Below are 24,643 nucleotides of genomic sequence, written 5' to 3' on the forward strand. Positions count from 1 at the left end.
CAGACAGCCTTGGAAGGTAGAGATGATGGCTCTCTCCCTAGCAGAGAGCAGGTTTATTTACTATCTGGCACAGGTAAAGACAGTGTCTCTGCCCTGCCCTTGGGTCAGAGACTGAACAGGTTCACCTGCAGCCCGTTATAAAAGATGAGGTTCCCTAAATTCAGGGTTCCTCAGTTGTGACGCAAACCTGGGCCACTCCTTGACCTCCCCTGGGACAGAGGGGCCAGCGGGAACTGATGGACAGATGAAGCTCATGCTTCACGCTGTGCTGTCAGTCAAAGAGTCCTTTGTTTCTGACCTAGGAGTCTTAACATCTTCTGTCAGAGTCCACGAAACTGGCCAACTAACCTGTCAGCTTGCAAGTAGGGTAAAATCTCAGAGCCTTTACACTTCTTGACACTGGGTGAGTCTTCTGTTGGTCTTGCTAAGATCGTGTTGCTGTTGTCATTTGGTGGTTCTGCTGAACACCTGGGTGCTTTTAAGGTGGCCTTACTCGCATGTCTGGCCGTTGATGCTGGGCCTCTCTTTCCATGCGGTCTCTCATCTCAGAAGAATACCCTTAGCTTCTTTACATAGGTGGCAGCATTCCAAGTGTGAGAGTAGAGGCTGTAAAGTCTTCTGACACCTAGAATTACATGGTGTCACTTGTGCTACATTTTGTTGGTCACGATGAGTCTTGAAGCCAGTTTAAATTAAAGGAATGGGGACATAAATGCCATTTTTTGATGGGAAGAGTGGCAAAGTTGCCCCACAGAGGAGCGTGTCAGACTAGATGGGAAGAATTATTGTGGCCATCTTTGCGCATTGCCTGAGTCCTTCCCTGCCCCCACCGTTCGCTGTGCTATGTACCTGGTGAGCCCTTCCATTCTAGAGATGTATTTTTCAGTTTGGGAACATTTAAAAATACTGTATCTTTGACAATTTTCTCTTATTTTCTGGTTTCTCTTTCTTGAACTCCTGTTATTTAGATACTGGATCTTGTTGGATTCTTTGAATTTTATTTCATTCTCTGTTGTTTATCTCTTCTTAGTTCTTTCTGGGCAATTTCCTTAATTTTGCCATTCATTCTATTGAATTTTTTAAAAAAGATTTTATTTATTTATTTGACACAGAGAAAGAGAGAGAGCACAAGCAGGGGGAGTGGCAGGCAGAGGGAGAGGAAGAAGCAGACTCCCCGCCGAGCAGGGAGCCCGTCGTGGGGCTTGGTCCCAGGACCCTGAAGTCATGACCTGAGCTGAAGTCAAACACTTAACCCACTGAGCCCCCAGGTGCCCCTCTATTGAATTTTTAAATAGCAGCTACCATGTTTTCATTTCTGCAGGTTCAGTCCTGTCCCCCGTTCATTTGTTTCTTTCTTTTTTTTCTTTTCTTTTCCTTTCCTTTCTTTTCCTTTCCTTCTTTCTTTTCTTTTCTTTTCTTTTCTTTCTTTCTTTCTTTCTTTCTTTCTTTCTTTCTTTCTTTCTTTCTTTCTTCCTTTCTTTTCTTTCTCTCTCTCTCTCTCTCTTTCTCTCTCTCTCTCTCTCTCTCTCTTTCTTTCTTTTTCGTCTTTGGAAAAAAAAATTTTTTAAAGTACTTTCCATGCCCAGCATGGAGCACAAGGTGGGGCTTGAACTCACAACCCTGAGATCAAGGCCTGAGCTAAGATCAAGAGTCAGATGCTTAACTGACTAAGCCACCCAGGAACCCCTCTTCTGTTCCTTTCTTACAGCTTCCTGTTTTCCTCTCATGGATGCAGTATCTTCTTTTACCTTTTTATTTTTTACCTTCTTTATGTTTTATCTTTATATTAATGATTTAAAAACATTTTTCATCTGGTCCCTTTATTGTCTATTTCTTATATATACCTTTTTTCTCTCCTTTTAAAAAACTTTTTTTTTTTTCATCTTGGAGCCTTTCTTTAGTTTTGTAATGATTCTAGGCTTTTATTCATATTTAAGAGTGAGGACACATACACTCACACTCACACTTACTCACTATATATCCAGGTGGGGCTTGCTGACTAAGAGTGCCAGCAATCAGCAGGTATTGACGGAAGTTTTCCAGATAACGCTTATCTATAGGTCTGTCCTCCTGGATGGTTCACATTCTACAGAGAAGAATCATGTAATCTCTGTTCTGGGAGCAGGGTGGGAGGAAGGGGACTGGTGGCCTCGCTGTTAGTGTGATTTTCACATGGCTTCTCGTCATACTCGAGCATTTCACCCTCATTTTCCTTTGGGGCATTATGGACCTGAGTCCTTAGCCTCTTTGGTTCATGGAGGAGGATTAGTTGTTAGGGTGTGCAGGGTGAGGAGGGCTGTGTGTGTCTTACTGCCCTTTCTATGGACTTCACACAGGTCACTTGTTGGTAGCCCAGAGCTTCCATCTCATCATCTGTGGTAGGTCTAGGTTCTGCCTGTTGCTCTCTGGGTTATCCTCCTCAATGGCTTTCTGTTTCCCAAACTTTTATTGCTGTCTCTTTTCTGCAGTTGTCTCCTTTTTGGTCCTTTATTTCCTTGGGATTTTTTTCTACCATTTTAATAAGAGTTTCAAGAGGGAGCATAGGGATAGATAAATGCCCATGGCCAACCAGGAGCCTCTCTCTCCCTTCTTATAGTTTCTTGGTACAGATCCTGTGCTGGTTCTTGTTCTGATTATTATTGTTTTCATTGATGTGGTGAGTTCTTCATAGGCCAATTATTTGTGGTTTTGTGTTGATGAGAGGGAATACTCTTGAGTGTTTTCAGCCTTTGCTTCCTCCCTAGGCAATGAAGATTGGCTGCTAGCTGGTCCTTTTCAACATGTGCTTTGCTCACAGGCTTCTTTAAAGATAGCATGTCCGAGTTTTTCTTTCCCTCTTTCCCCCATAGCTTTCTGTGGTGCCCGTCCAGATCCAGAGTAATTCTTTTTTTTTTCCTCCATGGAAAGATTTTATTTTAACTTTTTCACTGAACATTTTCAAACACAATATGAGAAAACAGTATGATTAAACCCCACCTACCCATCATTCAGCTTACATCAACAATCAAATTTGCTATTTTTGTCTCATTTCTCCCTTCCATATTTGGGGAGATGGGTATGGTGGAGTATTTTAGGTAAATCCTCCCCCCTCTTTGTTCAAGTAGGCTCCACACCCAGCATGGAGCCCAACACAGGGCTCGATCTCACAACCCTGAGATCATGACCTAAGCTGAAATCGAGTCGGATGCTCAGCCAGCTGAGCCATCCATTTGCCCCAGTGATGGAGTATTTTAAGGTAACCCATTATTTTTATTCAGGAACACATTTTTTTTTTTTATTAACATATAATGTGTTATTTGTTTCAGGGGTACAGGTCTGTGATTCATCAGTCTTACACAATTCACAGCGCTCACCATAGCACATACCCTCCCCAGTGTCCATCACCCAGCCACCCCATCCCTTCCACCCCCCTCCACTCCAGCAACCCTCAGGATCCAGGGTAATTCTTGACACCAGCCCACATGCTCTGTTTTCACTATATAAGCAAAAGATTCTTGATTTTGCCTTTTGGGGGTATTCCAGCTCTTTGGTAGAACAGCTCTTTGGATGATTCCTTTTGGCTTCTTCATCTCACTTGATCTTCCTTGTCTGTGGCAGCTTTTCTCATATATTGGGATTCAGAGTTGTAGATGATTGCTCGTGTCCTCAGAGCTGGAGTTTGAGTTTTTCTTTTCCTTGGTTCTAGAGATTTCTGAGAAGAGGGCAGAAAGTGTTTCTTCTGCTGTCTCTTATTGGAAGTGTACTCATTAATTTTATATCAACTTTTATTAGTTTCTGTCTCAAAAAAATGAACTTTTTAAAAAAAGATTTTATTAATTTATTTGAGAGAGAGAGAGACAGAGCATGAGTGGGATGGGGGGCAGAGGGAGAGGGAGAAGCAGACTCCCGCTGAGCAGGGAGCCTGACGTGGGGCTTGATCCCAGGGCCCCGAGATCATGAACTGAAGGCAGATGCTTAACTGACTGAGCCCCCAGGTGCCCCTCAAAAAATGAACTTTTCCTAACCTCCTCCAAGTCTGAGGCTTTTTTTTTTTTTTCCATATGTAGTCAATATACCTGAAATTAGGACTACATACATGGTACTGAAGCATTTTTCTTGCTTAATTTTTGTTTTATGTTCTTCTAGGGAAGATCCACCAACACATTCTCAACCAGACAGTGGTGATGAGGCAGAAGAAATACAGGTTGGTTCAAAAAAAAAAATCCATTCTATAGACTATTGTAATTTAAATGATCCCTGAAATGGTTCTGATATTTACGTCTTAGCATACATTTGGTAAAGTGAGAATTTACACGAAAACCTCACTTTGACATGTAGTTTGTGTTCAGAAAGAGATGTCTTTCTCTTTTATGTATAATTTTTAGATAGAGCATTGCTTTTTGGAAGCCCAGTACACTATCCACATTTAATATTTTGTTTCTGTCCTCTTTGTGCAGTGGTCGGATGATGAGAACACGGCTACGCTTACGGTAAGAGCAGAGCCATGCCAGTGTGGGGACAGCCTCATGCTGCTACGTAAGGTGCTTCAGGGTTTCAGTACACATCTCTCTCAATTCCCTTTTACTCACTGTTTCAAATGTGTGTCTCTGTTGGCTTTGATCTATTATTTTGAAAAATAACTTGAATCATTGTTTATAGGCAAACATGGCCTGCCCTTCTTTCCCTTTGATTTTAAAGGAAATATTTTAAGTGCATAGTTGGTGCTTTGACTTATTTCTGTTGAGCTCTGAAAAAAGTAATCAAGTCTAACATTGAACTTTGAGGTTCCCAGATATCTGGAACCTAAAAGTGAAATACGTAGTCACTTATTCAACTATATTTAAATGGCATGAAAATTACAGTTTCTTTCAAGTGAGAGTAGAGAAGTGTGTGGCTTTAACCAATATCTTATATAAAAATGTAGAAGTTGATTGAGTGTATTATAGTCTTTCAGGATAAGAATGCTGTTGTCTAATTCAACTTGAAATATATTTTTAATAAAAATATTTTTAAAGGAATGGTGCAGTAAAACATGTGTTTCTAAGAATACAGTAGATAAGAAGAAACTTCTTATACCTTGAGATAAAAGAGAAAGGTTTTTATACAATTCCCTGCAAATATACACAAGGCACAAGGGAAACTAGTTTTAGGGAAGGTTATATTCTGATACAATTCTAAAGAAGATACTTCTGTTTATTTTAATGGAAGAGACTTGATATAAGAAAAGTAAGTGGAGATGCCTAAACCAATATATTTCCTGTATAAAAAGCATGCCAACATATACAGAAAGGGCAAGTTTCCATGGTTTATTTTACTCTGGATATCGTGCAAGTCAGTCACTCTTCGTTTCTGAAAATCCTGTTCAGTTAAACATGCATCTTAGTTATCTCCTATATTCAGGGCACTATAGTGGATTCTGAACAAAGATGAATTTGGTTTGATTCCTGCCATTAGGGAGTTTATAAACCAGGGAAAGATGTCTCAGTTTGGGAGTAGATGACAAAGTGCCATCAGAACAGAGAACAGTTAGAACTGAGGTCATCTAGAAAGGGGTAAAGGGAGACATGATATTTGACCTGGACCCTAAAAGTGGTGAGGATTATCAGTGCCAACTCATGCTTTCTAATAGATGACTAGATAGGGAAATTAATAATTTATGTGTGTGTATCTACCATGCTCCATTCACTAAGGACTGGAAGCAGTGATACGGTGACATCATGGTAGCAGTGAGCATACCCAGTGCCCTGATCTTGGTTTCTAGATACCTTCTCAACTAAAAGGAATTGAAGCTCCTTGGAGAAAGTCAAGGCTGGGGGTAGGAAAGTGAAGATGAACTTGCGACAGCTTGTGTCAGAAAGTAAGAATGAGGCAGACATGACAGAAAGGACACAGAGGCCAGCTCAAATGGGTTCCCACTGGCCGAATAGCTGAGTGTCAAAACAGGGATATTAGTGGAGTATAGCCATTTGCTAAGATCAGTGGTCTGTGATCCCATACTGACAAATAAATGGCTATATTCAATAAATGGGAGCAGAAAGGAAAGCCCTTTATAGTAGAAAAGGCACCAGCTCACAAATGTATAAGGAATTATAGAATTGGAAATCACCATTTGGCAACCATCACAGTAATAATTGATGGAGTAGATGTTAAAACTCATGGGTGAGTATTTGATGAGAAAGAGGATACTTGAATATTCTCAAGATATTTCCACCAAAATTACTTATTAATTATAAAGACGAAAATAGTAAGTTTACAGTGGAAAGACCTGGTAGCCAAGTGATCAAAGTTAACCTTGCCAATGATGGGACAGACCTGCATTGTGTACCTCCTGATACCTCCTGATGATGCACTAAGAAGGACACATCACCTGCCAAACATGCATAACCTAAATCTAATGATGAGGAAACCTCCAGCAAATGCAATTTTTTGGAAATTATATAGAATAACTGCCAGTACTCTTCAAAAATGTCAAGGTCATGAAAGATAAAGGACAACAGAAAGAAGAACTGTTACAGATTAAAGATTGTGCAGACATGACAGCTAAATGCAGTGGTGCGATTCTAGACTGGATCCTCAGTCAAAAAAAAAATGTTTTTCTTCTGCTATAAAAGACATTGGGAAAATGGGTACATTTTGAATAAGATCTGTAAATGAGATAATGGTATTCTATCAGTGTTAGCTCTCTGACTTTGATAATTTTGCTAGGTTCTGTAAAAGAATGTTACTGATCTTTTAGGAAACATACTGAAGTATTTGGGGGTAAAAGGGCATCGTGACTTCTACATACTTTAAGAATGTAAGAAAAAAATTTGTTTTATATGTGCATATATATAAATAAATGCACACATCTGCATAGATCTGTAAGAGAGAGAGTTTTGGGATGGGGAAGGATAAAACATGTGGTAAACGCCTGGCTGAGAAGTATATGGAAATTCTTATTACTCTTCTTTTAATGCTTCTTAAAGTCTGAAATTATTTCAAAATAAAAAGTTACTAAAGTGACTTGGGTTTCGCTGGGTGGAACTAGATGTTGTTGAGCAGGGAAGCATTCATGGCAGAAGACTCTTAGTAAGGAATGTGGGCCAAGACCCAACGAGGGAAATATAAGCTTTGACGAGTGGTAATAGTCCATTAATCTAGATACAGAAACATGGAATTAAAAATGGGAAAACTCACTTGAGGGGGGTAAATCTCAAAAGTGAGAGCAGTTTGCTAAAAGTATACATATCAATGACAGCAGTTATACTAAATTTTTAAAATGCTATAATTAATGGACAGGCATATATTATTATTAAGTATAAATCATGATTCTGGAAGAATACGCCCAAGTCTGTAATGCTGATTGCCTGTGGGGAGGGGAAGGATTAGGATTAGGGAGGAGAGTGAGGAGGTAAGAAGCTTCATTTTATATTGTAACCTTGTTCCCTTAGGAAATTTAAAGGTCTGGATTAAGTATACCAAATTGTTGAATGTATGGATCCAGGAACACAGGTGTATATATTTTTTTTGTATATTTTAAATATTTCATAATTAAAAAAAAAAAGAATGGGTATGGTAGGTGTAGTTGGAAAGACAGGAGGGTTTGGGTCACAGAAAGTCCCCAGATACGATAAAAAATGTAGATTTTATCAATCACAACGGGAACCTTTTCCTGGAAAACTGAGGTATATTGCATATTTGAATCAACTCCTTGAGCTATGAGCTTAAAAGAATTCTATTAGTTAAATCTGTTGAAAGGTAATTTTCAGAAAAAGGTAGAATCATGATTCCATGTTGATATAAAACTCTAACACATGTTGAAGGTTTTATTTAACTCATGAGGGATCTAGGCAGATGTTTTAACTGGTTCCAAAGAGAATCCAAAGGACAGACACATTTATAGATTAGAAATATTGAAATGAATACATAAATGAGGCAGAATTGGTTTTGCCTCCCTCAAGGGTGTGTGTGTCGGGGGAAGACAACTGGCTCTCTGTCAGGCAGGATAGAATTTTTATGTCCATAGAAATACTTTTCATTGTTATCACTTAACCTACAGTTTGCCAAGTTATAAGACAGCTCATAGACCTAGCTAGAATCAGATAATCCAGAGGGTATGCTGTAGGTAGATAATACATAGTCTTCCACTGAAGCACCCATTTTTCTCCACAATACATAAACTTTTTATAATTTAAATTTGTTTTAGGATCCTTATAGCAGGATTTCCTGAAGTTGAATAATTTGAGGATTTGAGGTAATTTGTCACTTCTCAAAATATAATACATAAATATAAAGCAATGTGAAATTTTATGGGTTAGGAAAATTAAATTGTTTTGTCTTTGAAGAATGAATCCTTTCATGTTGTAAATTTTGTATAACTACACCATTCATCAAAAATATTGCTAATGCAGATTTTAGATAAGTGTTTTTATGCATAGAACCCTAGCTGAGCCACATCAGTAACTTCAGCGGATCATAAGGAAATTATTGGCTTAACATAGATCATAATTCCTTCTCATGGGGAGAGGCAAATGGTAGGTAAAGGACTCAGGCTGTTACTCATTTTGAAAGCCTCTCAGAATGGCTCCTGTTTGATTTCCTGTGTCTAAGCTGACAATGTCACACGGAAGATGGACACAGTGGCAGATACTAAAGATGCCGCCAACCTGTCTAGAGATCATAGACATCTGTAGCAGAAAGGAAGGGGGCGTCCAGTCCAGTCTGCTGTGATCTCTCCCTCCTTTACTCACTAGCTTACTGCTTAAAGCTGGTTTCTAGTTTGGCGGATAGGTCACCTTTTGTTTTAAACTGACGTTTTTTGGTCTGTTTCCCAGACTTTTTTTTACTTGACAGAACACACAGGCAGGGGGAACAGCAGAGACAGAGAGAAGCAGGCTTTCCACTGAGCAGGGAGCCCGATGCGGGGCTCCATCCCAGGACCCTGAGATCATGACCTGAGCCTAAGGCAGATGCTCAAGCGACTGAGCCACCCAGGCGCCCCTGTTTCCCAGACTCTTAACAGAGTTTTTTTTTTTTTTTTTTAAAGGGGAAAGGCCTTTTTTTTTTTTTTTTTAAAGATTTTATTTATTTATTTGACAGACACAGCAAGAGAGGGAACACAATCGGGGGAGTAGGAGAGGGAGAAGCAGGCTTCCCGCAGAGCAGGGAGCCCGATGTGGGGCTCAATCCCAGGACTCTGGGATCATGACCTGAGCCAAAGGCAGATGCTTAACGACTAAGCCACCCAGTTGCCCTTCTTAACACAGTTTTCTCTCCGTTGTAACTGGATTAGATTAAGGGGATCAACAGAAGCCATTTGATATATTTTTGCAGTGTGTAGTTTGGCTCATTCTAGACCTAGTCTAACTTTTTTGCCCCTGTGGAAGAACTTGTCGTTACTGGACTTTTTCAAAATTTGCAGTTGCCCAGTAGGGGGCGGCAGATATAAAGGGATAATGTGACTGTAGCAAACTTGTTAATATTTTTGTATTCTGTCCCTTGCAGGCTACACTTCCTATTGTCTTAGTCCCCTTTTCTCTGCTAATGTTCATGTGCTCCTTAGCTAGGGACATAAAGCTCACAGAAGAGTGCAGAAGAGTGTTTCTTCACACAATTTCTCTTTACTTCCTGGTTGAAGTGACACTTAGGACGTTTTGGTTACTTGCATATATAAACTGTGCATTTTAAAATCAATCAAAAAGGAAAGAACATTTTAACTGCACCACCATCCTATTTTTGAGTTTTGTTTATATTAAAACTTGTCTGGAAATAGCAGTGTTTAAATACAGTTAAGCACATCATTTATTTCTCATTCTCCTGAAGGCTTTTGGGGATATGTCCAAGAATCTTTTCCTCTAGATGGAAAGGCTTCTGGCCCTTTAAATGTGAGGTGATATTTCGGAGCATTGGAGTATGGGTGCAGGTGACATTCCATCTGTCTCTTCACTTAATAACTGTTGGGTCTTTAGATGTTCAGAGAACCATTCAGTCCTTCCTCATATCCCCAGATGCCTCGTGACATCTGTCTTTTAAGCTTCCTGGGTTTTGATTGTTTTTGGAAAATACCGTTTGGGCACTTGTTATTTTTTTCCCTTTCTGGTAAATATTTGATCATTGATTTTGTTTAGCTCAGTTCAGAAATTCTGATAGTAACTTGTATTCTAACTTATTTTTAACATGCTTAATTGTTTGAGATTTTGATCTTGTTTTCTGTATTTATTGTGATGTTATCAACCTGTCTAAATGATTTCTCCTTTCTCTCTGTAGGCACCGGAATTTCCCGAGTTCACTACGAAAGTCCAAGAAGCTATCAATTCCCTGGGGGGCAGTGTATTTCCTAAGCTTAACTGGAGTGCCCCAAGGGTAGGAACACATCAGTAAATCTCTCACTATTTGAATATTCTTTGTTTTGCTATTCATTTCTTTTTATATACCCACAGAGGGCCTAGAATTTTATTCCTAATTCTAGGGAAAACACTGTGGTATTTATTTTTATTTTCCCCCTCCTACTTTCCTGATTTTGCAGTTTCCTGAGTCTGTAAAATACTATATATTTTGCTAAAAGACAGTTGTAACCTCTTGTGTTGCTGATCGTGCTAGAATCAGAGGAAGGCCATTCTCTGCCCCTTTCAGAACTTCAGCTGTTCAGTGTAACAGAGAAATTTTTCTCTATTGAAAAATAATCAGAATTAAAATGTCACAGGACCTAGACATAGAGCCATTCGGGAAATCAGCTGACATTTTCTTAAATTGTGTTTTATCGTTATGACATTGCGTTGACAAGATTTTTTTTTTACATCAAGGTCTGTGGAAAAATTCACTCTTCTTTCTAATCCAGTAGAAAACCACTATGGCAGCAAAGTTCACTTAAGGAATCAAAGACTTACTTGCATTTTCAAAAATCATCCCATGTGCCTTTCTTTTCTTATTCTAAGATGAATGACAAGTTGTACCTAATCTAGCCTTTATTTTTACTGATTAAAATTAGTTCCACATGTACATCATTTACATTTTTAAAAGAGCTGGACTTTTGCTCCCCAAACCAGCAGGTCCTGACATGTCCTTTGCTTCCCCATTTCTCACTCCCCAGAGGCAGCTGCTGTCCCTATTTCAGTTCATCCTATCGTTATTTTCCTCTACCGCTCCGTCCTTTAGCTGTCCATATTCATTATTGCTGCCCCCTCAGGAACGAGAAGATTCTGTCCTCTCACCTCCCGTTCCTGCTGCTTTATATTCCACTCTCCTCATTCGAGTAGTGTCCCGTTTCGCTTAGGTCAGGATGCAGTGTTTCTGCAACTCTGGTAGCGCAGACACTCTGCGCACATCGGATGGAGACCGTACAGGATGACTTAGTGTTCTTGTTCACCCTTTTGCTTTCCCTGGAGTTCACGGTTTTCTGTGCAGCTGCTGTTGTTTCAGTGGAATTAAATCTCTGGTCAGTGTGCCATTCTCCACCAGAAGTTCATCATCTTTTTCACTGGGAGAAATTGTAAAAGTTATTATAAAGAAGTTATTAAAACTCATTTTTAGTTTGTACATGAGCAGTAATTTGAATCATTTCTTACTGCTGAGCTGGGCTGGGGCTTTCCACTTACGAATGGTAGATTATTTGTGGTTTTAAGTTAATCCTTTGTTCATTTATATTTTATTTTGTGTGCCTGCCATGTGCCACGGCTGTCTTTCATATGTGGTTAATTAGGTAGTTTTTTGCAATCATTTGTTTTCTCAACATTAGATTACTGCCCTGTGTCTGATCTGTGGGAAAAGTATGTTTAATAAATGACTTAATTATTCTGTCATTTTTAGGCGTGTTTTGCTAAGCTTTGTGCTTGGTGTGCCTGCTGTTATCTTACCTTTTTTTGGTTCATAGGTAGGAGACATTCACCACTGAAAGCTGCAGTGGTGCACAATCTCTCATCTCCTCTCTCCCTGATTTGGTAGACATGGGTCTGAACTGCTCCAGTCCTCACACTTCAGGTGTCCCGGCTGTCACTACCCAGGAGCAAGAAGAGAGAAAGGATGTCCTTTTTCTTAGAGAGTAGCTGGTCAGGCTCTTTCTTTACATCTTAATCTTTTAGCTGAAGTGTCAGCACTTCTGATATGGTCTTCACCCCTCTTTCATCATCAGTAAGACAAACACAGGGAAGTGCTTGGGCCTGAGTGGGAAGGTGAGGGCCTTAACAACTCAGTGTTCATAACCCAGCAAGCAACATGCAGTGGCCCTGCTCTCGGTCGTTCAGAAGTGTGATTTGACATTGAACGGTATAGCTAAAATGTCTCACCTGAGCTTTTTCTTTAAAAGTAGTGTGCATTATCAGCTTTGTATGTAGGCCTGAGCCTCATTCATAGCAACCGACTTGAAATATATGCTAAGTTGCATGTGCTTTATTATTATTATTTAGGATGCATACTGGATAGCAATGAACAGTTCTCTGAAATGTAAAACCCTCAGCGACATCTTTCTGTTGTTCAAGAGTTCTGATTTCATCACTCGTGACTTCACTCAGCCGTAAGTATGTCTCTTGATCTCCCATGTCAGTAGTTTCTGTACTTATGAGAGTTTTGCTGAAGGTGAAATCCCATTACTTTTAGTACCGTTAAAAACAATAGTTCCGGGGCACCTGGGTGGTTCAGTCAGTTAAGCGTCTGACTTCAGCTCAGGTCCTAGGATTGAGCCCCACGTCCGGCTCACTGCTCAGCAGGGAGTCTGCTTCTCCCTCTCCCTCTGCCCCTCCACCCAACGTGTGCTCTCTCTCTCTCTCTCTCAAATAGATAAATAAATAAAATCTTAAAAAAAAAAAAAACCAACAACACAACAGCAGTTCCATATAACAAGACCTATTAAAGCAAACATTTCTTTTCCTTTGATAGTAAATGAATATTCGTAAATATCAAGGGCTTTCTTTGTATCTGCCCATTAATTTGGTAATCTTTTTTTCTCATTGTAAAATCAATATATGCTTATCATAGAAAAACAAAATTAAGAATTCGAGCTAAACAAAAACAGAAAATGTAGAAGCACCCATGATCTCACCACAGTTGGTTTTATGTAGTTCCAGAATTCTTTCTGTGCATACGTATAATATAAATATACCTGTCTCTAACCATATTGTGATATTTTAAGACAAAAATGGGATCCTGTAGTTCATATTCCTTAGCGGCCTGCAGTATATAGCTAATATCTTTATGTGTCATTTAATACTTATATGTATCATTGTTTAAAATTACCTTAATGGTATTCCACTGGATAGCTACAGCATGATTTGTTTGATCAGCCTTCTATTTTTATATAGTCCTACAGTGAATATCCCTGAGCTAAATTTTTGTGCATGTTCCTAATTTTTTTCTCAGCATACATTTCAGGAAGGGGAATTGCTGTTTTCCTTTCTTTGCCAGTTACTCTTTAGCTAAAGGACTCATAGGCAGGTAACCTACTTGCACTATTGACCTGCCGGTGAGCTCTTTATGCTCTCTTGTTCTGTCACCAAATAGGTATTCTTCTAGATTTCCCATCTTACCCATCGTAAGCAAACCAGTTATCACACTTAAACTAATATTTAAACTGATCTCTAAAGTAAAGCATATCACAAAATCCAGCAACTAAGCAGGTGAATAGGGGTGCAAATACTGTGTACACGTGCCACTTCTTCCCCATCCGTCCATGGAGTCTGCCCTGCCCATTCACCCCATTTCAGCTTCAGATCCTTTTTTGAGGAGAAGCCTGGCACAAAAAAATAAATTCACTGCATGTCAGTTGTGCACCTAGTCTTTTGCCTCTGAGTTGTGTAGCTTGGTCGTTGTTTTTAGTATTATAAGAATGAAGGGAATGAAGTTTGGTGATAATAAATGAGTCTGGTTAAATTGTAAGTTTATTATAAAAGGGGTTTACCAGTATTGATATTTCTGGTTCATTTACAGAGAAAAGCTTTATATTGTTTTGATATTTCATTGTCCACCTTTTGTGGTCACGTTGGCACAGATGTTACTAGGTGTTTGGCGGCCCCTGTTGTAGTAATAATGCTGTGGCATTTCCGTTCTAGGAGAGGCCCTCTGATTTGAGGAAGTAGTCGCTGTCTTCTTTGTCCATTATAAAGCTTTTAAATACCTAATGCTTTAAGTAAAGAGGTCTTAAAATATATTACATTAAAAATGCTCTGACCTGTTAGTTCATCAGATAGGAGTTTCCATGTACCTTTAACACTAGTTGCAGTGAGAGTATGAGGATATCTTTTCCTTTCCAAAAATTACTATAAGTTGCTTTTAATTCTCTGTGGCTGATGGTTTTTTAAATCATCTTTGTGGCTTGGTGAACTGCTGCTGCTCCCCAGCCCACCTCTCCCTCTTTGTCGTGCTTGAATCTAACACGAGTCCAATAGAAGGTCGAAATAGCAGTCAGCTATTTGGCCTTCTGTGCGCTTTGACTTTTGCATGGGAGGGAAGTTAAGTCAGCAAGTGAATTTGAGGCCTGGGATTAAGAGTGTTTACTCACAGAATACCATGCTTCTCCTAGTCTAAATAATTGGGAGTTGGCAGGAACAAACCCCAAGTACCGAGCTTGCAGTCTTTCAGCTGGGCGGCTCTAATTAGTCACCCCCTTCTAGAAGTATTTGTCGGTAGGAGGCTGCAGAGCTGTAAGTCTTGTCACCATAAAAATCTGTATCGATGGGATCTTTAGTGAAAGATGAACTTTTGTCGCATAGGCCTTTAAGGACCCCTGAAAGATTAAATTTGGAGTGTAATTCTTTAAATTAGACAGGATTGTGTCAATAATTTAATCTCTTTCCTTCTATAGGCTAGAAAATTGAGGCCTAAATCCGCTTGGTCGTTTGTTCCCACAAACTAGTTAGTAGAACCAAAACCAGAATATAATTTCAGTAATGCCATTCTAAATGGTTTCTATATTTTCACTTAGTAAAGTCATAAATTCCTCCTTTTAAAAATGCTTCAAATTAAAATACAGAATATCATAAAGAATTTAATTTTGTAAGAATTTATTATATAATAAAAATTTAAGTAAAAACAGTAAGTATAAATATAGAATGTAAAAAGACATTATAGAGTTATTATATAATTATCTGTGATATGTATAAGATTATATAATATTATAAAAGTGACTTTATATTGTTTATACTATTTTGGGGCTTACCTCAAAAAAAGAAAGATATTCCAGTCAGGATTGCAAGATAACAGAAGGCCAACTAAAAGTATTTTACACATACAGAGTTTTAAAAAGTATATTACTTAACAAGGACTCTGGAGCGTGGGTATTTCTGGGGTTAATTGAGCTGCTCCTCAAGGTCTCCACGGAGCCAGGCTCTTCCAGTTTTTCCCCTGTGGTCATGCTTGGCTTACTGATGTGGTATTTGGGATTATCGCCCACTGGTTTCAAGATCGCTGCTACAGTTCTGGGCAGCACGTGAAGACATGACAGTATCTGAACCAAAAATAGAAGGGGTGGTGTGTTTCCTCTCACTCCTCTCTGTATGTGAGCAAGTAAAGCATTCTGGAAGCTTCCCAGGAGGCTTCTGTAGGCTCATTGGTCATACAGAGACCCAGCCTAATCCAGCAGTTGGCAGAGGGAACAGAATTGCAATGACTGGTTTAGACCGGGGCTGTCAGACGTTAGCATGCATCAGGATCATCTAAAGACTTTGATGAAACACAGATTGCTGGTCCCTTCCCCAAAGTTCTGGTTCAGTAGGCTGGGAGTGGGGCCCAAGAATATAATTTCGAAGAAGTTCCCAGGTTATCCTGATGATGCTTGTGCAGGCCCACGCCTTGAGGACTGCTTAGATTAAGCAACACATGCATCCCTGGGATTCCGGAGGGGACTGCAGAATACAAGTGCTACCTGATCCAGCAATCACAATTGTGTTAGCAAGGATGAAGGTTGGGAATAGCTCGAGGGAGACAAGCTGTACTATCTGTCAGAGTTGTAAGCTGGTACAGAATATTAAGTACTCTTATTTTTCCTGTTCCTCAACTGGTTATTGTACATAGGAGCTTTAAAAAGTGGAAGTTGCAATATGACACATTTAACACAGTCTGCACTAGATTCACTGAGCAAACTATTTGCCCAGATAGAAACATTTTTTTTTTTTTTTAAAGATTTTATTTATTTATTTGACAGAGAGAGACACAGCGAGAGAGGGAACACAAGCAGGGGGAGCGGGAGAGGGAGAAGCAGGCTTCCCGCTGATCAGGGAGCCTGATGTGGGGCTCAATCCCAGGACCCTGGGACCACGACCCGAGCCGAAGGCAGATGCTTAACGACTGAACCACCCAGGCGCCCCCAGATAGAAACATTTTATGTGGTTAGACTTGTTGAGGCTCAAGGCTGCTTTCAGTAATTATTTTATTGATTAATGTCACTTCAGTCAGCCAAGGCAAGAAAGTAATACCTGGTATTCAATTGGCACTTAGAAGATAGGGCTGAGCGAGTGAAGAAATTAATCCATTAAGTGTTTCCCTGAGGGATTTGTCACGCACAAGATAGATTTGATTAGAGGTCAGGAAATTTCACTTGTCTTAGTAATTTAACTCAGCTATGCTTGACGTAATTTGTATGCATTCTTAAGATTATCACAAAACTGGTTATTAAAAAATGCAGCAAGTAGTCTCAGGAGTAAAATTTTGTGTGTAAGTTGGACCTGATAGAATCTTTACCTTGTGATTAATGAGATGACACTTTCTCTGCTGTAGATTGTTTTAATTTTAGATAGCATATTTTATCTCTTTTTGAAGAAGAATTCTATGAAAATTCAGATGAACGTACCCAATGATCCTTAGTTCAGTATCGTTTTACTTTTATCTTTGTTTTTCCACCACCAGTGAAATCTGGAATGGAATCTGTGCACCAGTACTCTTAACCTGGTTCTCTTGGTTCCCCATGAGCAATAGTCTACACCACCAGAACTTTGATGCTTAAGGTTCCATGGTTCTGCGTTTTGTTTTTCTTGCCCATAATTTATACTTTTTCTTATACTTAGTGTTTACAGTGAGGTATAATGTAACCTTCCAACTTTTAAAAAAAGCTTACCAATCAGACTTGTGCCCTAGTAAATATCTAGGGTGGTATGCCACTTTAAAACATTAATGATTGTGTTTACAGCCACTTCAGAAAGCTTTAATGAAGATGTTTTCTCACTACTTATAAAAATGGTGAAATTGTGATCTCAGCCAATGGACTTAGGTAATATCTAAGTTGCCTAGAGTAAATTCATGTAGGTATTATTCTCAGAGTATACCAATAGTGTGATTCTCCTTCCCCCACTCCTGCCATGTGACTGGCCCAAATTAGAGGCCCAGCTCATATCCTGTGAGTAGGTAATATTGTAAATCTGTACATCCAGTGCCAGAACCTCATCCCTTAGCCCCAACACATAGGCTTCATCTTCAACTTAAAAGTTTTCCACTAGCAGGGCACCTGGGTGGCTCAGTCGTTAAGCGTCTGCCTTCGGCTCAGGTCATGATCCCTGGGGTCCTGGGATTGAGCCCCGCATCGGGCTCCCTGCTCTGTGGGAAGCCTGCTTCTCCCTCTCCCCCTCCCCCTGCTTGTGTTCCCTCTCTCGCTGTGTCTCTCTCTGTCAAATAAATAAATAAAATCTTAAAAAAAAAAAAAGTTTTCCACTAGCGTAGTCTCTGTTTTCATCTCCATCTAGCTCTTTCTTGTAGTCTGTTTCTGAATTGTAGCACAGCTCAGCACAGTGCAGGCACATGCATCCTTTTCTGGTCCTCTCCTCCTTTCCTTGTAACAAAGCAGGGGACACATTCCGCCTCATCTGTGTACTAGAGTACATCCATATTTTCCTGATTGTGCTCCCCTCTGTTCCACACACCCACATCCTTATCATTGAATGTATTACATTTGTTCTCTTTTGATGTATGAAATATTTGGAACAGCATGATAAAAACTTGTTGATCACAGGAAGTTCACAGAAAAAAGTATGTCAATCTTAAGACATGGTTTAGGGCATAACGAATAGGTCTGTTTATGCTAAGACCTGGTGGCTGACAGGAAATGCAATCTTGTTGAAGTTGAGGGAATAATTTGGGCAGTACCTTGAGTAGAAATGAAAGAAAAAAGATGGCCTTCCTGCCTGCCAGGGATCAGTGCTGGCTGAGCACAGTCCTTGCAGTTTGGGGCTAAGATTTTTTTTTCCTTTCTTTTCTTTTTAAAAATTTGGATCTAGAACATTACTCTCAAAAATTCCTATTAACTGGCTAATTTCAAAATGTTTTTAAAATGCACTGGTATAATTTCAAAGTAGCTTTCATCAGGATAGACTTTTGGGTTTTGTTGGTTTTTTTCCAAAATAAAATCTTTACTATTTTTGTACTGAGAATTTTTTTTAGTTTGTAATTTCCATTGTAGATAATGTAACATTCATCATTTAATAACATTTGTGTATATTTGGAGTTTTAATGGCTAGCTAGAGGAACTATAATTATAATTCAATATAGGAGTCTCCTTTCTATCCAGACTGTAAAGCAGTGACTTTGATTTAATACTACTTTATGTTGTTAACCTGTTGAAAATTTCAAAGAAATCTTCCAAGTTATAATAAAATACTTACCCAGGAAAAAAAGTTTAGAAGTGGGATTTAAACACACAGACACACACACACACACACACACACACACACAATAAGCTCATAAGTGTACATGAAAATGGTTAGTAAGTACTAATTACAGCTAGTACTGTTCAGGTTGGCAGAGATGTTCAAATGAGATTCAAAATGTTCTTATTTGTAATTATAAAAGAGCTTTAAGAAACTGATCATTAATTTTTGGTTTTAGCTAAGTAGCAGGCTAAGATAACTTGAAAAATCTTTTGTTACACATTACCTAGAGATGCTGGGTAAAATATAAACTATAGCACAGAAATTTAAATGCATAGCTGAATTCACAGAAACAAAAGGTAAATCCCAGATGCAAGAAATGTAGAGGATGGAAAATCAGAGGGTTAGGTAGGTAAGCCTTTTAGGGGTCATTATCAGAGCTGATAAGAGACATAACTTTTAATCCCTTTATGGGACTGGAAGACAAGCATTAAGCCAAAATAAAGTGAGGATTTGGAAAAGAGACTGTTTTTTGCACCTTCAGTAAAGGGTGAACAAGAAAAAAAATTCATCCATTGGCACAGAGACAGGGAAGCAGGACTGAAACCCCTTGGGCTTTGGGTTTTTCGTTTTAAAAAGTTGAAACCTCAGGCCTATATCTCATTATGAACTTTGGAAAACAGAATTTGAACCACCTGCCTGTTGGAGAGCTCCCATTAACTAAGAAATTAATGTAAAAGTCAGTCCTCCAGTCATTTTTACCCTTGAGACACCTAGAAGATGCAAATACAAAGTGCTCTGGGAAGACTCCACAACCCAGGCCTGTGGGACCCCCAGAGAAATGAGCCGCACCAAATAGGCGCTTATGTAGAAATAACAAGATCGTGAGAAAACTACATCATGCCTCGAGGTGAGACAGCAGACAAGAGGAGGAAGTAGAGCTGTATAAATTTAAAATAACAGAAGTCTCAAAGATAATATAAAGGTAGTGTTTTAATTAAACTCATAAAAAGAATTGAGACTCTTAGAACAAGTTTTAGGTCCATTAATTTATGTATAAGGATTGTAAAAATTCCAGTGTTGTTAGTACCCTGATTATCTTACTCATTTTTGCTTTTTAAACCTACCTTCTCCAGAATGTAAATGGAATCTAAATATTCACACACAGCGTTCTTTGCAGTATTTCAGCTGAGCTCTTGAAAATGCTATCATTGACCTTTACATTCAGGCTTAACTAGTTGGCTCTGCACTCTTCTCTTGCAAGAACTGTACTGGGCCATCTGGTTAATCATCTTAATAAGAAAAGCCTTATACAATAATCTCACATACCACAGACATTCTCACTTCTACTTTCTGAAACTAACCAGGCTTTTAAACTAACATTAAATGTTAAACCAATCAACACTTAAAAAATAAATGTTATAGGATGGGAGAATGCAAATATGCATTAAAATGTATACCTGTTTTAAAGTAGCAATATGAGGATTAACCGAGGGCTGAAATCAGTATTTGTAGGAATATCGAAGCATTAAAAACATTAGACAATGAAGATTTGTGTTTTGGAATTGTGCCTTTTGGGTTTCCTGTAGTATTTTAAAAACAGGTAGATATAGAATCTTAATCCGCCTTGTTCTTTATAGAATCATAATAACTATCCTCTGTTACCAGATTTACAAAAACTATGGCACCCACATGATTAAATCACATTTCAAATATGAGAATGGTAGTAGTTCTGCTACTACACTAACCATTAAGATAATGCCCTGTTATTTATTCAAGTTCCTTAGTCATTTCTCTCCTTCCATCTCCCTGTATGTTTTAGATACATTTAAATTAAGAAAAGAGAGACAGTTCAGTTTTATCATTGATCATGAACTAATGGTTAGTTGGAAGCCAAAATATTACCTTTTTTTCCTATGGAGGTATAATTGGCATAATGTTATATTTAAGTTTCAGGTGTACAACATAGTAATTCCATATTTGTATATGTTACAAAACAAAATATTAAATTCTAAAGTAAACTTGAATAGGCTTCTTATAAAAGCAGTACATGTGCACTTTGTACTTTTATGTATTTTTTAATTCCTCAAAATTAAAAGTCAGAATAAAAGTATGTATCTGTTTTAAGGGTAAAAGAATTCATAAAATAGCAGTTTTTTACAATTAAAATGTTTAGACGTAAACTAAGAAAAAAAGGCGCAAGGAATCTTTTGAAATGAAAAATTTATTATGTGGAACTATTAAAGATGATCAAGGACATTTTTTTAGATGCATCTGATACTTATGGTGTTTTGTTTTGTTTTTTTAGCTGAAATCCGAGAGCTTTAACAACAGCTCTTTTTTTAGAGAGAGAGAGAACACGCGTGCGCAAGGTGGTGGGTGGGGCAGAGGGCAAGAGAGACAAGCAGACTCCACACTGAGCGTGGGGCTTAATCACATGACCCTGAAATCATGACCTGAGCCGAAATCAAGAGTCGGACGCTTAACTGACTGAGCCACCCAGGTGCCCCTAACAGCAGCTCTAGAACCTCCATCCTTGCGGGTTTAGTGCCCTCCCTACCACTTACTTGATCTCTCACCTTTCAGAGCCTTGGTAACCTCATGTGATAAACATTGATATTAATAGCACTTTCTCATAGGATTATTGGTGCATGTTCATTAATACAGAGAAAGCCCATTGGTTTTCAACAAAGCACGTTGGGTGTACTTTTCTTTGTAATTCAGATTATATCCACCCATGCCCAGTTGTTAGTAGGAATAAAGGTTTTTTTCTGAGAATCTCAGCCAATCAAATAAATTGGAATTGTTGTTTGTAGTATAAATTACAAATGATTATAGAGAATTCCAACCTAATGAAATATTCAGGGGAATTGAAAAGCTTTTCAAACTCAGTTTTACTTGTAAATTGCTTAAGAGATCTTTAAAAGTATTTTTTGTTTTCTATGCATGGGGTTTTTCTTCTTAATAAAAATGTCTCTCGACTGCAAGTTTTGCTCACTCTTTAATTGTTGGTATTCTCCAAGGTTCTGTGATCTGCCTGAGGTGACGCTTCTATTTACTTCCTTGACTTCAGCTCTTACACCTGTGTGACTACCTCCAGATAATTGTCTTCAACTCCTCCCTCTCTTTGAGTTTCCTTATTTCTGGTTGCTTCCTAGACATTTCTGTGCGCTTCTCCGAGGATGTCTCCAACTCTCCACATATAAACATAATTCTCTCCCATCTTTCCCTCACCCCTGTTACCTGCTTTTCTCTTAGTCTCAGTGAATGGCATTCCCATCACTGTCCAGCCAGTCATCGAAACCAGACCTCAGTCATCCCGACCTCTCTCCCTCATCCCTCACTTTCAACAGGGCGCCAGGCAATATTGGTTTTGCCTCCTGAATATCTTTATATAGTGCTTTTCTCCTCCCCCACTCCCACTGCAGCAGCTAGACCCTTATCACCCCCAAGGCTATTGGACCGAGCCTTCTAACTGGTCTCTCTGCCTCCCTACTTGCCACCCCTCCACCCCCCCTCCCCCAGCTATCCAGTACCATTGCCACAGTGGTAGTCCTGAAGCCCTCACATGTTTAGAAACTTTTAGCTCCCCAGTGTGTATATAATAAAGTACAGCCTCCCTAGAGACACAAACAAGACCCTTCACAATCTGGATACTCCTCTTTATCGAAAATTTCTCTTCAGTGTCGTTTTTTTTAATTGGATTATAGTTAACACAATGTTACATTAGTTTTGGGTGTAAAACATAGTGATTTAACAAGTCTGTATTTTATGCTCACCACAAGTATAGCTGCCATCTGTCCCCATACAACACTCTTCCAGTGCCACTGACTAGATTGCCTGTGCTGTCTTTTATCCCCATGACTTACTCATTCTGTAACTGGAAACCTGTATCTCCCACCCCACTTCACTTTTTTGCCCATTCCCCCACTCCCCTCCCCTCTGGCAGCCACCAGTTTGTTCTCTGTATTTATGAGTCTCTTTCTTACAAATATGAGTCTGTTTCTGCTTTTTGTTTGTTTGTTTAACATACCCCATATCTGCTTTATCTATTCATCTGTTGATGGACACTTAGGCTGCTTGCATATCTTGGCTGTTATAAATAATGCTGCAATAAAGATAGGGGTGCATAAATCTTTTTGAATTAGTGTTTTTGTTTTCTTTGGGCAAATACCTATTAGTGGAATTACTGGATCATATGGTAGTTCTACTTTTACTGTTTTGAGGAAACTCCATACAGTTTTACTGTTTTGAGGAAACTCCATACAGCGGCTACACCAGCTTACATTCCCACTAACAGTGCGTGAGATCTAACCTTATCTTCCCGTGGTTCTCCTTGCGCTGTACACTCCCATCGACACAAATCCGTCGTAGTTCCCTGCATACAGCGTGACAGTTCTCATTTCTTGTCCTGCTTTAGTGCATGCTTCCCTTTGCCTTAAATGTGGACCCTTCCCTTCCTGTTGAATGAAGCCTTCTTGACTGCCACCTTCCCTCCCCTCCCCCCCACAACAGAGAGCTAATCAGTTTTTCCTTTGTGCTATCAGAGTATTTTTATTTGCTTTCAGTGGTTTGAATTTTTTTGTCTACTTGTTAGGCTTTCCCCACCAGACTAACCTCCTAAAGAACAAGGGACTCGGGTCATTTTAGCATTTCTGGTGCCTAGCCAGTCCTTGGCATAGGGAGGCATTTAACAAAGGCATTTAGAAAATATATGAAAAATTGTTCATGAAATGGAGGACTTTTAGAGGGGGAAGCAGTATACTTAATGAAGGAATGAGTAGTTCTATCAAATATTTTTTTAAATGGCTTGCAGGGTAAGGTTTGGATTAACTTTGTGTGGCTTTAGATGGTAGAGGTAATGTCAGCAGAGAAGTAGACTTCTGGTTTAGCCACAGAGAAGGCAATGAGGGTTAGAGAACAGCAGTACCATCCTGCCTTCATTTGGAATCTGTATTTAGACAATCTGAGTTTTAGTCCTGGCTTGGTCACTAGATTTGGTGGTTTCTGGGTGTAAGTTTCTTTGTTTTTTGACAGAAAAATGGAGATAATAGTAGCTTATATGGTGGTTTTGAGGACTAGTGAAATACCATTTCTGGGTGCCTTGGCTAACATCTGGTGTTGAATAGTGCTTAGTAAATGTTCATTGGATTTGAATTAGTCTCCTGTTCCTGGATTCTTCCAGTAATACCTTACATGTATCGCATTGAATATAAGTAATGTGTGTACATAAACTGGCACCAAAAAAAAAAAAAAATTCAATTGCCTTTTTTTCTCTTAAAGATTTATTCATTGTACTGATGATTCTCCAGATCCTTGTATAGAATATGAGGTAAGGATTTATTTTTTAAATCTTGAAATTGATAATCCTAGATGAAGATGTGTTGGAAATTGCTATCTATTCTTAAGCAAAATGAATAAAATTTTTTGGATCAATTTCTCTGGGAACCTAGAGCCACTGAATTTTTAAATATGTAAAAAATATATGTATAAATGAATATATACACATGTATACACAGTATATACATACTATAGAATGTACGTATTTTGTAATAAAACTAATACCTTATACCCATCATCTGGCTTAAGCTGGGTAAGCTTTTTAACTTGGTATATGAAGAAAAATAATCATCCCCAATTTTACCATTTAGGCCCAGTGGACCTTTTTATTTTTTTTGTTGTTCACTCATTTTACAAATTACATCAGAAGTTAGATTGAAAGGATAGTGGAAAACATTTTTAGAAATAGCAATAAGAATTCAAACATAGCAAACCCAAATTTGTATTCCATATTTTCCTAGTTTGAAGGTATATCCTCCCCCCACCCCCATACGCCTCCCTGAAATGGGTAGTGTTCTTGGACTCAAGTAACTACTCATCAACTGTTACGAGTGAATCTGATTCCAGGTTTCAGCTACATCCCTGATAGGCTCTTCCTTATCACTACTCCTGGTTGTTCTTGCACTTGGATCGTCAGAATGTAGTACTTTTGAAAACTTTGACAGCTCATAATTTGTTGAAGAGAGTGGTCATCCTGCTCCATAATTGCAAAGCATTTGCATTTTTGGATTTGTAACACCAATTAGAATTAGTCCAGTGGTCTTTTTTAAAAAAAATTCTTCATT

General features: G+C 38.8%; 1 protein-coding gene across 1 annotated transcript in view; it reads left to right on the top strand.

The window, feature by feature from the left end:
- The window catches only part of CDC123 (cell division cycle 123), a 57,479-nt gene that overhangs the window by 15,410 nt on the left and 17,426 nt on the right, over positions 1-24,643 (top strand). The window contains exons 3-7 of the mRNA XM_078075137.1: positions 4,126-4,183; positions 4,437-4,469; positions 10,225-10,320; positions 12,360-12,466; positions 23,802-23,850. Coding sequence (XP_077931263.1) covers positions 4,126-4,183; positions 4,437-4,469; positions 10,225-10,320; positions 12,360-12,466; positions 23,802-23,850 — 343 coding nt within the window. The remainder of the gene's footprint in view (positions 1-4,125; positions 4,184-4,436; positions 4,470-10,224; positions 10,321-12,359; positions 12,467-23,801; positions 23,851-24,643) is intronic.

This window comes from Halichoerus grypus, chromosome 6 (assembly GCF_964656455.1).
Source record: "Halichoerus grypus chromosome 6, mHalGry1.hap1.1, whole genome shotgun sequence".
Lineage (NCBI taxonomy): Eukaryota > Metazoa > Chordata > Mammalia > Carnivora > Phocidae > Halichoerus > Halichoerus grypus.